We start from the raw sequence: 13,801 nt of genomic DNA, 5'->3' as shown, positions 1-13,801 counted from the left end.
CAATCGGCCCTGCTCTCATGTTTGGAAGGCTCATCCCACCCTGATGCCCACAACTCGCCACTAGTTCCCTGAAGACTTGACCCGTTAGCTGAGAACAAAACAAAACTTGGGGGCGCCTGGCATCATCCAACAGGAGCGCTGCCAGGCAAGGGAGAAGGCAACTCACCCGGCGGGATCTGGAAGCTCGCAGGTAGCTGTATCGTCACCGTCTGCGGGGCTTTGGGGGCTCCGGGCTGAGGGGTCGGCAGCCTGGTCCCCGCGCCGGGCGGAGGCGCCCCTTTGCCCGCCGCGGGAGCAGACGCCGCCCGGGGCTGCTGGGCAACAGAAGGAGGGACTCTGCTGAGGGGAACTTCGGCGTTCAAGGCGGGCGGCGCGGCGGGCGGCGCAGCCGGGGCCTCGCGGAGCCCCCCGGTCCCATTCAAGGCGGCGGCGGCGGCGGTGGTGGCGGGGCCGGCCGCCAAGGCTGCGAGCTCAGGAGAAGACCCAGAGGGCAGGACCCTCCCCGGCGCGGCTGCTCCCGGGGTCGTCATGGCGGACAGGAGCCTGGCGGAGAGTCCGAGCGAGTCCACAGCATAGCAGCCTCCGAGGGGGCCCAGGAGCCGGCGAAGCTTCCGCAGCTGACGATGCGGCAAAAGCAGCGGCAGAGTCCCCTGCGAAACAAGCTGCCTCCGAGGCTGCACCGCTCGCGGACCAAGCAAGAGTTAGGGACAGGGCTGCAGAAGACACATGGTCACGCAGCCGCTGCCGGCTTCTCCTCAGAGGCGCGCACGTGTAGCGCCAGGCACTTCTCGCCTGAAGGCTCCAGCCAGGACAGCGGCGCACGCGAGCCGGCAACGCCCTACGGAGCCCCGCGCCGCCTCCAAGACCCGCCCCGAGGAACAGCCCCCAAGCGGCTCCGCTCTCCGTTAGCCATGTTTATATAGCCACGCGGTGCTCCCCGGCGCACGCGCCCTGGCTCTCCTGGAGGCTCATTGGCTACACCGGGCAACCTCGGCTGGGCGGCGTCGCTCGGCGTCACGCAGAGAGAACGGACCCCCGCGCCGCTGAAGAACGCCGGAGGCGGAAAGTTATTGGGGAAATCGAAAGCACTTGGTGGCTTTCTCTCTCTTACACCCAAACACCCTCACTCACCGAAGGCTCACGTTGCATTCGAGGAAGTAAGTGGAGTTGGTAATGCCAACAAAATGCCTATAATTTTGGGATTTGTACTTTTTAAATGAAGAACATAGGTTTGCTTTGGGGTGGTGTTTTCTTTAAATTGATATTACTTGGGGAGTCGGCGTAGTGCACATCCACAGGCACCCCTGCAGCCTTGTAAAGAAGCACCCCAAAAGTTGCTAGCATGCAAAGAAGAAGCTGCTTTTTACTAGGAGGAGTGAATAACAGCAGCTTGCTGTTTTTCCGTACAGAGTACAAAGGAAGGAAATGGAGCTCTAACCTTCCACCACCCACCTGCTCACTTTTCTGCATAAAATTTCCTGCACCGAGCTGCATGCATTTCCTTGTTACTTCCAGGCTAGTGGTTCAATACAAGTCTACTGTATTAGGGCTACTCTTAACAAAGTAGTTAGCGGTTTTCAATGTTTGCCATGAGGCTTAAAAAATAAGCAGGGTGCATCCTTCTGAGGACAGGCAGGCTGTTCTGATTTGTTGCAGACATTTATAGATTAATGAAACGATTCTTAAATGTGCTCATTTTGCTTTTTTAAAAACATAAGCATGGATGTGGTTTTGAGAGAGCGAAAACTGTCAGGCAGTGCAATTTTATGCTGCCACTTTACTAGCTGCTGCAACAACTAAAGTGGCACATTATATCACTGTAAGTGGGGCAGAGCTGTGCATTTGCAGAGACTGTTTGACCACCTACCACTGAACTCTCTTGTGATGCCTGTGTTTATAATCACACTGACTTGATTTTTACTGGATTTTTACTTATTTATTTTGGTCACTAGCCATTCTTGTTGCTCCTCAACAAACTGCTGGATGCAGGTGGTGCTGTGGGTTAAACCACAAAGCCTAGGACCTGACTATCAGAAGGTCGTGGTTCAAATCCCCGCGACGGGGTGAGCTCCCATTGCTCGGTCCCTGCTCCTGCCGACCTAGCAGTTCGAAAGCACGTCAAAATGCAAGTAGATAAATAGGTACCGCTCCAGCAGGAAGGTAAACGGCGTTTCCGTGCGCTGCTCTGGTTTGCCAGAAGTGGCTTAGTCATGCTGGCCACATGACCCGGATGCTATATGCCGGCTCCCTCGGCCAATAAAGCAAGATGAGCGCCGCAACCTCAGAGTCGGTCACAACTGGACCTAATGGTCAGAGGTCCCTTTACCTTTTTAGGAGGGAGTCTTAGTTATCTCAGTGGGACTTACTTCCCCACAAATTATGCCCAAAGTAGCTTACAGCATTTCACAATTCAAAATAAATCTTAGAAACATTTAGAAATAACGTTAATTTTGCAAATAAATACAAAAAATAAATCCATTCAATGCTGCTGCTTCTTTGGCAATCACTCATAGCCGAGTAAACAATACAAATATGGTAACCTAGTTTAGCAGCTTCAAATTAAACAGAAGAGAGAATAATCCCTAATTCAGAAATAAGAAAGTAGATCATATGTTGCAGACAATGCACTTGTATCCAATAGTGTGGTTCTGAGACTTCATCTTTAAACATCCAGAATCTCCACCCCATCTCTCACCTGGCTTTCACCCAGAGGGGCCTTATGCTCACCATTATTGTGGGCTTTCGCTTTCCTTCCACACTCCCCCATCCATAAAGGTATGTTCTTCCAGTCTGGAAATCTCAAACAAAGTTTCAGTATTGTGATGACCTCCAAAGTAGTGGACCTTTTAGCCTTCCTCAAGTTAAAAGTTAAGGGTAACAATGGAGAAACATGATTTAAAGGACAAGTTTTTCAAAGAAAAATAAGCAGTTTCAACATTACCAGGAAAAACTACCCTTAAGCATTTTAGAACATTGCCAATTCTGTGTCTGTGGTTCATGCTGTTCATCATCTTATGCAGACCCAGTGTGTTAGTAATTTAATCCTTAAATATTTCCTATTACTGTGATCGGTTAACACAGTCTAGCATTTTTCTGCTTATCTGCAGCTGCCAATTCCTAATCAACAAGTAGAAATGGTGGCGTGGGCTTGAGAGTGGGAACAGGGTCTGCGTGGGAGTTGCTGCTGCTGCTGCTGTTAGTCGCTGGCCTTCCAGGCCCTTGGTTCTTAGTGCTCTCGCAGAAACCCCGCCAAGATGTTCAAAAAATTTGATGAAAAGGAGAATGTGTCCAACTGCATCCAGCTAAAAACGTCTGTTATTAAAGGCATTAAGAACCAGCTGATAGACCAGTTTCCTGGGATCGAACCATGGCTAAACCAAATTATGCCAAAGAAAGACCCTATGAAGATAGTACGTTGCCATGAACATATAGAAGTCCTCACAGTAAATGGAGAATTGTTGTTCTTCAGGCAAAGGGAAGGACCATTTTATCCCACGCTCAGATTACTTCATAAATATCCGTTCATCCTACCACATCAACAAGTTGATAAAGGAGCCATTAAATTTGTACTTAGTGGAGCAAATATCATGTGCCCTGGTCTGACGTCTCCAGGAGCTAAACTTTATCCTGCTGCTGCTGATACAATTGTGGCAATAATGGCCGAAGGAAAGCAACATGCCCTGTGTGTTGGAGTCATGAAGATGTCAGCAGAGGATATTGAGAAGGTCAACAAAGGAATTGGCATTGAGAATATCCACTATTTGAATGATGGTCTCTGGCATATGAAGACGTATAAGTGAAGAAGCAGGAAGAATCCATTGCCTCTCAGCTGGGCCTGTTTTTAATTCTTCTTTTAAAAAGTGTGGCTAAATGTAAACTTTGTGGTGATGTTAAATAAATCAAATGAATGCTGGGGGGAAAACAAGTAGAAATGGCATGTGAATAAAAGTTTTTCGTCAAACAACTTTAGTAATTCTTCAAAAGAATTGCTGTTATTGTGTTCAGATGATATGCTGTTTAACTTATAGTCTCCTGCTGAATTGAAATTCAGTATATTGTTTTCCATCTGTCTGAAGTGCTCAAGACTGGTGAATTCCCTTTCAACAATATGAGTCCCTTGGTCTGAGCTACTCAGGAAAAGCAATTACAATATAATTGTAGGTGTTTTTCCCCCCTCTTCGCTTGTGCAGTGCACCTAAATTCTTTTTAATGAGAAAAAAACAAAACATACAAGTTTTATGCAGCTTTGGGACATCATGAACATGTCACAGTTACTATTCAATTATTGAAAATGGAATTGGAATCAAGCACCAATATTGAGAAGTGTAAGTAAACCATACCATGATCATTTTTTTAGGTTTGTGTAAGAAGCTTGGGTTTTACATGTTGCTTTGTCCAACAGAAATATAAAGGTGATAAGAAATAGGGACTCTTTTAAAACACAAGCAATAAGCCAACCTGTAAGTGAATTGACAAATCCAATTTAGTTGCTTTTGCTGTATGAATTTTTTATAAGCCTATCCATGCTCCTTAGAGAGTTTGAAAAATTATGACATCCATTTAATGGTGATTCCTAGGGAATATTCATGCAACTATTTTTTTGAAGATACACAGGCTTCATCTGGTCTTCAAGCCAGCCCCCCCCCCCCCAAATCTGCAGCTCCTCCACCCCACACTTCATGGGGCTGCCTTTAAAGACAGTTCAGAAGCTTTCGCTGGTACAGAATGCAACAGCACAGCACAGATATTGGCAAGAGCCAAATTGGTCATGGGGAACCTGTGGCTCTCCAGATCTTTCTAGACTGCAGCTCTTGTCATCTGGGTCCATTGGCAATGGTGTCGGGGGCCAATGATAGTTGGAGTCTAACAACATCTGAAGTGCCACAGGTTCCACATTCTTGGGCTAAATGGTGCCTGCACTGATAACCTCAAGGCTTGATTACCATAATGTACTTTATGTGGGGCTACCCGTGTATTTCAGAGGGACACGGGTGGTGCTGTGGGTTAAACCACAGAGCCTAGGGCTTGCCAATCAGAAGGTCGGCGGTTCGAATCCCTGTGACGGGGTGAGCTCCCGTTGCTCAGTCCCAGCTCCTGCCAACATAGCAGTTCAAAAGCACCTCAAAATGCAAGTAGATAAATAGGTACCACTCCAGCGGGAAGGTAAACGGTGTTTCTGTGCGCTGCTCTGGCTCGCCAGAAGCAGCTTAGTCATGCTGGCCACATGACCCGGAAGCTGTACGCAGGCTCCCTCGGCCAATAAAGCGAGATGAGTGCAGCAACCCCAGAGTCGGTCATGACTGGACATAATGGTCAGGGGTCCCTCTCCTTTACCTTTACCTACCCGTGTATTTCAACCAGAAGCTTTAACTAGAGTGGAATGCAGTAGCCAGACTGCTCAAAGGAGCAGATTACTGGTAACAAGTTACCCCATTGTATTATTGCTCTGTATTAAGGTTCTCCAAGACAACTGCCTTGCAACAGCCCCCCCCCCTTCTCTAGTACTGGACACAGCATGGATTGCTGTGGTAAATTTCTGTTTGTTTCCTCTAAATCACCAGGCCCAGACAAAATGAATGTGATTACATATCTCAGTTGTCCAAAGTTTATAAGACTCAGGATGCTGGTGTGCAACAGCCTTTGCCAACCTCATGCCCTCCAGTAGTTTTTGGAAATTTTTATCAGTCTCATCCTTTATAGCCATGTTGGCTGAGGCTGATGGCAGCTGTAAGCTGTAAGCTGTAAGCATCACGAGGGCAGCAGATTGAGGAAGGCCGTTGTGCACCAAGCAAAATTTATTACCAGTAAATGAAACTTCTCAACATCTTTCCTCACTTACCGCCGTTAAGTTAGTATGCTTGTTCAGAGGATAGTAATACATTCTGATGAAATATATATAATAAAATGGCCGATTGTATCTTTTATTAGGATCTTTTGATCCTAAGAGCTCTCAGGGTGCAATCCTATACACACTTATCTTGGATTAAGGCCTGTTGAACTCAGCGGGGCTTCCTTCTGAGTAGATCCATGTAGGATTGTAGTGCACTTTACCTTGAGCTCAGTGGGAGTTACTTCCAAGTAAACGTGATTAGGATCAGACTGCACATTACGTAGATCTATGGCCAGACTTGTCTCAGTTCAGAAGAACCAAAATTATTGACTGCATGAAGAAAAACAAGCGAATTGACACAGAAGCGGATGCTACTCACAGCTTGTATTAACAAAATAGTTCACATGCTTCAAGTGAGGAAACTGCTCCCCACTCCTAAAAATTCTGTGTATGTGCCATATTTTTCCATTTAATTTTCTTATGCCTTGAGTATATCTTTCCCACTGTGGCAGATGCACAGAAGCAATCATGAGAGCTGCAGTATGTTTTCCCTGAAATATTAATTGTAAAAACTATTCTTCAGAATTGTATGTTAACAAAACTGATTGTCACACTGTGGAAATTAGGATGGTAATTTCCCCCTAAATAATACACAAAATTATGTTTTCATATGCTTTCCCAGAACCCTTTCATACCCATAATGTTCTCAATATGGGGCTTCTTACAGTATATTATAAATTAGCATCAATTACTATAGCTCACAGCATTGTCAGTCTAGAGACAGAGACAACAGAAGTCACATAACGTTGTACCACCAGATGCTAGGGGACACCTTGTGCACTTCATGAATTTTCAATTGAAAGGCACAGTTGCCAGTTAGAATAATTTATATCAATTCTATACAGGTGTAGTTTGTTTAGCTCCTATTTAGCCAATCACTCATAACCATAATAGCTGTTTTGTTGCATCAAAGCAAATGCTAGGGTTTCCTGTTGTTGTTTTGCCACACTGTGAAGCCTAATATACAACTGATACATGGTTTCATGATTTGAGGTGGAGAAAGCAAGTAAATTTTATAGGGGTTATTGGCTGATTCCTAATTGGTCCCAAGACAGGAGCGAGCTAGCAGTAAATCACACCGAGAAAGTTGGAGTTAACTCTTTATTAGCAAAAACAGGATCTACACAGGAGTGTCAGGCCTAATGAGTACAGCAACTCATTTCTGGCAGGACTTGCCCCCATGAAGCAGTTGCTAAGACTGCAAGTTCCCGCTTCCCCACAGCTCCCTAAGTCCCCTCCTCTCCAGGGTTTTCCCCAAGCAATCTGACACAGCAACTGTGTGTAGCTAACATCTCCTCCACCCCTTTTCATGGCTCTCCTGGTTCTGGGAGACATGGGGGGACGGGGACGTGAGAGGAATTTGTTGCAGCAGGAGGGGAAGACACTCATGCCTCTTCAACGGTTGGACTCATCTTCTGGCCTCCTCTCTGCCACAGGCTCCCCCAGCTCACTAAGTCCTGTTACCATCTTCAGCTTCTGACACCTCCTCCTCCCAGGCTTCTCCCTCTTCTCTCTCTGACCACTCATTGTCATCCCAGCACCAGTCCCCGGACTCTGAGCCTCCTTCCTTTTGGGGGTTCCCCAGCTGGTTCCTCCTACCATTCCTCTTTATCCAACCAGTCCATGATATCCCATGATTCTTTGCGCCAGACCATTCCAAAACACACTGAGTTGAATCCAGATTTGAGGTTGTATTCAACACTGTTGTTCCGCTTGCATAATAGGCTTTTGCTTGCACGATGGAATTTCCTTGTCCTCTCTTCTGCAGCCCCCACCCGTTCACTCTCAAAATGTTTTTCCACATGGTTGAGAAACCCTATAGAACAGTTTTGTAGGTCCTTGAGGAGAGGTGAGGAAGAAGTCCCACTGCACAAGCAGAAGTCTTGAACAAGTAGAACGGCAGCATTGAATACAACTAGTGCTATTTTTCTAGAAAAAGAAGTGCTGGAACTCACCATGAACATCTCCCTCGTTCTCTTAGAATGGCAATGGCACCCACCTGAGCGTTGTCAGAACTGAGTTCTGGCTGAGAAAAAGCCCTTAGTTTATTGCGCTTGGTGACCATTGAAATCAGCTGGGCACATTAATAACTTAAGTCCCGGAGATTTCTGTCTCCTAGATTTGAACAGACATATCCAGATGACTCCATGCTCCAGAAGAATGGCTGGAAAGGGAGGGGAGATGTAGAGAAATGCCAAAATAAAAGGCTACAGAAAGAATCATCTCATTATCTGGACAAGTCGCTTCTTGTACACAGTAAGAAGCTATTTTAAAATGTCCCCAGGGTTGCAAGTGAGTATTGCTCATAGAAATAAACTCAGAAATCCAAGATTGGGAGCCAGTGTGTACTCACACAAAAGACTGCACAAAAGACCTCAACAAGGAAAATATTTTTTTCTGCGAGGTTGAGATATTTTTAATATTACCATTTCAGAACTCAGTTTTGAGTCTATTCTTTAATGTAGAGATTTGTCTGTTTGTCATATGTAGAATGTGGAAGGGTATTTCTGGCAGATGGCATCTGTCATATCTGTTATATGTCTTTTGCACCTAGTTGCTACATCTTGGGGTTCCAGTAAAAAGTAAAGTTGATCCAAAAGTCTGCCTACCCCTAACATAGTTGGTAGCAATCAACAAGAATGTCACTGGAGATAGGAGCAAACATTAAACAACATTTGTGCATGCATCTACAAAGCAACCTCATCGGTCTGAAAATTCTGTACACATAATCTGAGCCTGAGAAAACCTTCTAAGGAAAGTGACACACTCATATTGTAATACAGTCAAGCCTGAAGAGTAAACACACAAATTTGTATTCGAAACTACACACTATAGTGACATATCTAGCAGCCACTATTATGATGATGATTTATTAGTCACATAACATAAGCACACCACTGTCACACAATCCTAAGGAATGAAGGAATCCCCATTTAGGATCTGTGAGCAGTGATTAGTGATTTACATGGACCAAGTCTTCAGCACTTCTCTTTTGCAAAGAGAATCCCATGGCAGCTTTTCCCAATCTGCTGCCCCCCAGTTGTTTCGGACACCAACTCTCATCAGCCTCTGCAAACATGTCCTGTGATCAGGGATGATGAGAGCTGTAGTTCAGAACATCTGGAAGATGCCAGGTTGGGGAAGACTGCTCCATGGTATTCATTACATGACAAGGGCACAATACAAATCACATGCTTCAGAAGTCACCCTATGAAATCAGCAGCAGTAGGTGGCTTGTGATGTAAGCAGTATGGAAAGAGCCCAGTTCCCAACCCTGAATCACGCACAACAAGCTAATATATGTTAGAACAACCTTCGGTCCCCAAATGTTGTTGGACTACAACTCCCATAATCTCTGACTACTGGTCCTGCTAGCTAGGGATGATGTCTTGAATGGAGGCAATCTAAAAAGATGTGTCATTGGAGCATGGGAGGATAACAAAGGTTCACTTCAGAGTTGGTGTCTTCTGCTGGGATGAACTCGAGCCAGATTTTGTTCTGGGTTGCTAATGGAGGCAGAGGAGAGGCACTGACAAGGTGTGAAGTTTCCCTCTCATGAAAGCAAGCAAGTGTAGCATAGCAGTCTGGGAAATGGATTCACGTACCTTTTCAACCATAAAACTCAATGACCTGGTTTGAACACCATGGTAAGCCACAGTGTCTTACTGACACCACTAACTCCATCTCACTAACCTGGGGGGCCTGCGAGTCTGTGGTTTGCCTCGGGTGCCAAAATGTGTTGGGCTGGCCGTGGACATCACATACACCACCACAAGCCCTTTGGAGAAAAGAAGACATACAAATGTGACTAAGAACGTAGAGCCTGCTGGATCAGGTGATGTCACAGCATCCCACCCTGGCATTGGCCAGCCAGATGCCTGTGGAAAACCTGCAAGCAGCATTCAAGTACAAGAGCACTCTAGCCTTGATTGATACATAGAATTGATTGATACATGAATTGTAGAAAAGAAGAGAAAAGAAAGAAAACCTAGGTAGATTTTAAGACTTGGGGGAAGTTAGGCACAACACTGCTGTATTTTTTATTTTATTTATGTATGCATCCTTATGAGTAGGAGACTCCCTTTCAAGAAATAAAGTCAGGCCTTTGGAAGATTTTGTCACTAGGACTGTGCCACTTGTTCCCATTAGTGCTGACTGGTGAACGTGGCATGTATTTTTTATTCTAAAATATTTATATTTGCAAACTAACATGTCACAGAACAGAATCAAAATTTAGCATCGCCGTGACTGTCTCTTGTTTCATTATTATCTCTCTGGAAGAGATCTCAAACACCGATGCCCTGGCAAATGTGCTGTGTTGCTTGGTAAGTTCGTTTTTATATTGAGACACAGGGGCTCATATTTCAAGTGTTACTCTCTGAATATTCCACCCAATAACAAATGCAAATCATAAATGTCAGTGCTGAAAAAGCTGGGCAAGACAAAAGAAACCAATAAATGGAATAAACTCAGGGCATATTTCCCTGTTCAGAAAATCCCCCCAATGCAGTAAAACAGCATCATAAGGAAAGTACATCATCTCACCCTACAAAGTTGCTCTCGTGAGCCAAGCTATGGCACCTCATTATCTGTTAAGCCAGTGACTATGGGCACAACCCAGAGAAAGTCAGGAACAAAATCCAAAATGGATTTGGATGCCAATCAAATTATTTGTAATGGGGAGGCTGATTAGTGATGATTTCTATACCACTTTATATATTTAAAATATATCTAAGAACTGTAGCAAACAACTGAAGCAACAACAAACAACTTAAACAAAATATTACAAAAATAAAGTTACATATAAAAATGTTACAGTAATATAAAGTTACTAATATTGATGTATTTTATATATATAACTAACTTTGTACTACTGTAACATTTTTATATGTAACTCTGTATTTTTGTCAATCAATTCATTTACCTTCTGACACACCCTCCCTCTCAGGCTCTGGGTTCTTGCCCAGGGTCCAAACAAACTTTCAGCTCACCCACAAAAGTCTCACAATGAAAAGAGTTCCTGGAAACAGCAGACATCACCCTAGTCTCTCACTCTAGATTTGCTTTTTATGGGCAGGTCCAAGTTGGATGGTACATCCTTAGGCTGCCCACAGCTGTGTCCCATTCAGCTGCACTCTCCACACCCAGTTCAAGTACAGCAGGTTAGTTGAGTGGTCCAGGGGTCCAGAGGATGGAGAAAGGGCCCTCCTCCACTGACAGCTCTTTCCTCACCCTTTGTCTCCTCCTCCTCCAGATGCTGGTTGAGCAAGTGGTAGCTCAATTGCTTTAAATATACCTGTCAGGTTCTGTGCCTGTGTGGCTTTCCTCAGCAATTTCTGTTTCCCTGGGGATGCCACGTGTCCTCTTTTTCCAGGACACACACTCTTTTTCAGGGGTAAAATTTGAGACAAATCGCATTTAGAGCCAGTGTGGTGTAGTGGTTAAGAGTGGTGGACTTGTAATCTGGTGAACCGGGTTCGCATCTCCGCTCCTCCACATGCAGCTGCTGGGTGACCTTGGGCTAGTCACACTTCTCTGAAGTCTCTCAGCCCCACTCACCTCACAGAGTGTTTGTTGTGGGGGAGGAAGGGAAAGGAGAATGTTAGCCGCTTTGAGACTCCTTCGGGTAGTGATAAAGCGGGATATAAAATCCAAACTCCTCCTCTTCCTCCTCCTCTTCTTCTTTAGTTGCTTTGAATGACCATCACAGCACCCTCCTTTTTGCTATGCAAATTAAGGCAACAGGACAAACTGTAGTCTGTGGATGCCCTTCCACCTTTCTGCAACCTATGATACCACTGGCCATGAAGACTTGGTGGCACAGCTGCAGAAACTAACAGACATTCAGATGATCAGAATCAAATTGTTCTTCTGGGTTCCTAACCAGGACATCACAGAATGTAACAATGATAACTGCACCTTCTCTGTTGGGTGCAACATGGTTCAATTTCAGAATGTTTACCATTCAACATCTATATATGAGGCTGTTGGCAACATTCTGCAGACTAGAGGCACAGTATTGGTAATGTCTTTACAGTCTTTCTAGTCTTGAAGTCAGACTGCTGCAATGCAGTCTTTGCCAGTGTGAGAGCCAGTGTGGTGTAGTGGTTAAGAGCGGTAGATTCGTAATCTGGGAAACCGGGTTCCCGTCTCCGCTCCTCCACATGCAGCTGCTGGGTGACCTTGGGCTTGTCACACTTCTTTGAAGTCTCTCAGCCCCACTCACCTCACAGTGTTTGTTGTGGGGGAGGAAGGGAAAGGAGAATGTTAGCCACTTTGAGACTCCTTAGACTTAGAGTAGTGATAAAGTGGGATATCAAATCCAAACTCTTCTTCTTCTTCTTTGCATGGCCAGCTGTAATACTATTAATAAGTACAGTAAAAACAGGAATATACTTGCAGAATTGATAACTGACTACTCAGTGTGAATTTATTGCCTTAAATTAAAGCAAGTGAAACTGTTTTGAAAGCTGTAGCTTAAACAGGATAATTGTTCTGTCTCCTGCTTTTTACCCTGACATTTGCCAAAACTCATGACTTAATTATTTTTATCTATTCTATAAAATTTGTTGTTTTTTTGTATGATGCATGTGGAGATGCAAAATTTCCCCCTCCCCATTCCTTTTTTGATTCTAAAATGAATATAATGAAGTACCAATGGAAAGTAATCAGGTAGAAGCAGAGGAAAACCTCCCAAAATAAGGGCTGGAAGCAGTTGTTTGCTGGGTGAGGCACCTTACCACAAGTAGCAGTTTTCAGGTTACCAACTTATAAATCAGTTCCTGTAGCTGGGAAAATGTTACTTGTGGCACCAGAACATAATGGGACATGGACCTGGGCATTTTCCCTTGTTGCCCTTAAACTTTGGAATATCCATCCTTCTGTCATATGTGAAGCATCATCAACTATTTGCTTTGGACATCTTATAAAAACTAAACAAGAAATCCTTGTAAGCTGCTGAAAGAACAGGTGGAATTTAAGTATTTTTTGGTGTGTGTATATTATTGTGGTAGAGCTATTTCTTTTAACAGCACCCTGGCTGGTAGAAATATACAGAAGTTTCCCTTATAATTGTGATTCCAAGGCAGAAAAGGCTTCAACTCCTAATCTTCTACCTGGCACAAGAGCCTCGCCAGAAAATATCTGGCAACCCTAGGCGCACAACAAGAAGTTCAGCTTCAGTTGCTGACTTGGCAGGCTGTGCCAAAAAAAAAAGTGGGGGGGGGGAGAGGGTTGGCAACCCTGACTCGCACCAATGTATTTGAATAATTATTAATAATAATTTTATTATTTGTACCCTGCCCATCCGGGTGGCTTCCAACAAAATATAAAAAATTATAAAACCTCAAAAACATTAATTCAATTTCTTAAAATGTAAAACAACATTGTAAAATGTAAAATAATTGTAAAACAACAATAGCAACCTCAAGGCGGTTTACAAAAATAAAATTCACAACTATACTTTAAAACCCCCCCACAAAATATGGCATGTGTGTTTCAAATTAATCCCGCGCCCTTTCAAGCCAAGAAGGAAACAGTGCATTGAAGGAGACAGTAAAGATCCCACTTGAAACGGGACTGAGGGTTTCGCTTAGACGTGCTTTGCCGCACGAGCTGGAAGCTTGCTTTGCTTCTCGCGACTTGAAAGGGAAACGCCAGGCTCAGAAAAGAGTGGGCTGGACCAATGATGCGAGGAAATGGGGGGGGGGGAGGAGGCAGGGGCGGGAATAGACCAACAGAGAACTTCTCTCCCGACCGCCCCCTCCTCTGGGGCTGTAACATTTGTCATCGCTCGAAGGAGGTCGGGTAGGAACGTACCATTATCGCAGCAAAGGGGTGCTCTCGCTAACAGTCATCACGGGCGCATTTTCCGGACGGCAACGGGGACCGTTCCGTTTGATAACGGAGCTA

At 44.7% G+C, this 13,801-nt stretch overlaps 1 protein-coding gene and 1 pseudogene across 4 annotated transcripts in view; one reads left to right on the top strand and one right to left on the bottom strand.

The window, feature by feature from the left end:
• The window catches only part of TAF4B (TATA-box binding protein associated factor 4b), a 58,123-nt gene extending 50,029 nt beyond the window's left edge, over positions 1-8,094 (bottom strand). Inside the window, exon 1 of one of the 3 annotated variants that reach the window (XM_082234804.1) lies at positions 7,890-8,094. Coding sequence is in view for 2 of the 3 variants with exons in the window: in XM_082234802.1 (XP_082090928.1) it covers positions 167-530 (364 nt within the window). In the remaining variant the exon portion in view is untranslated. Of the gene's footprint in view, positions 1-166; positions 535-2,727; positions 3,086-7,889 lie in introns of those variants that run through there. The other 2 variants (XM_082234803.1, XM_082234802.1) reach the window with 2 other exon arrangements.
• Positions 1,000-3,913, top strand: LOC309539059 (malignant T-cell-amplified sequence 1 pseudogene; annotated as a pseudogene). Its single transcript, XR_014224541.1, has 2 exons — positions 1,000-1,157; positions 3,108-3,913. The product of XR_014224541.1 is annotated as a malignant T-cell-amplified sequence 1 pseudogene (transcript).
• Positions 8,095-13,801: the final 5,707 nt, after the last annotated feature.

Source organism: Podarcis vaucheri (assembly GCF_965113315.1).
Source record: "Podarcis vaucheri genome assembly, chromosome: 8".
In the NCBI taxonomy this organism is placed as follows: Eukaryota; Metazoa; Chordata; class Lepidosauria; order Squamata; family Lacertidae; genus Podarcis; species Podarcis vaucheri.
This window is presented reverse-complemented; position numbering and strand designations above follow the sequence as displayed.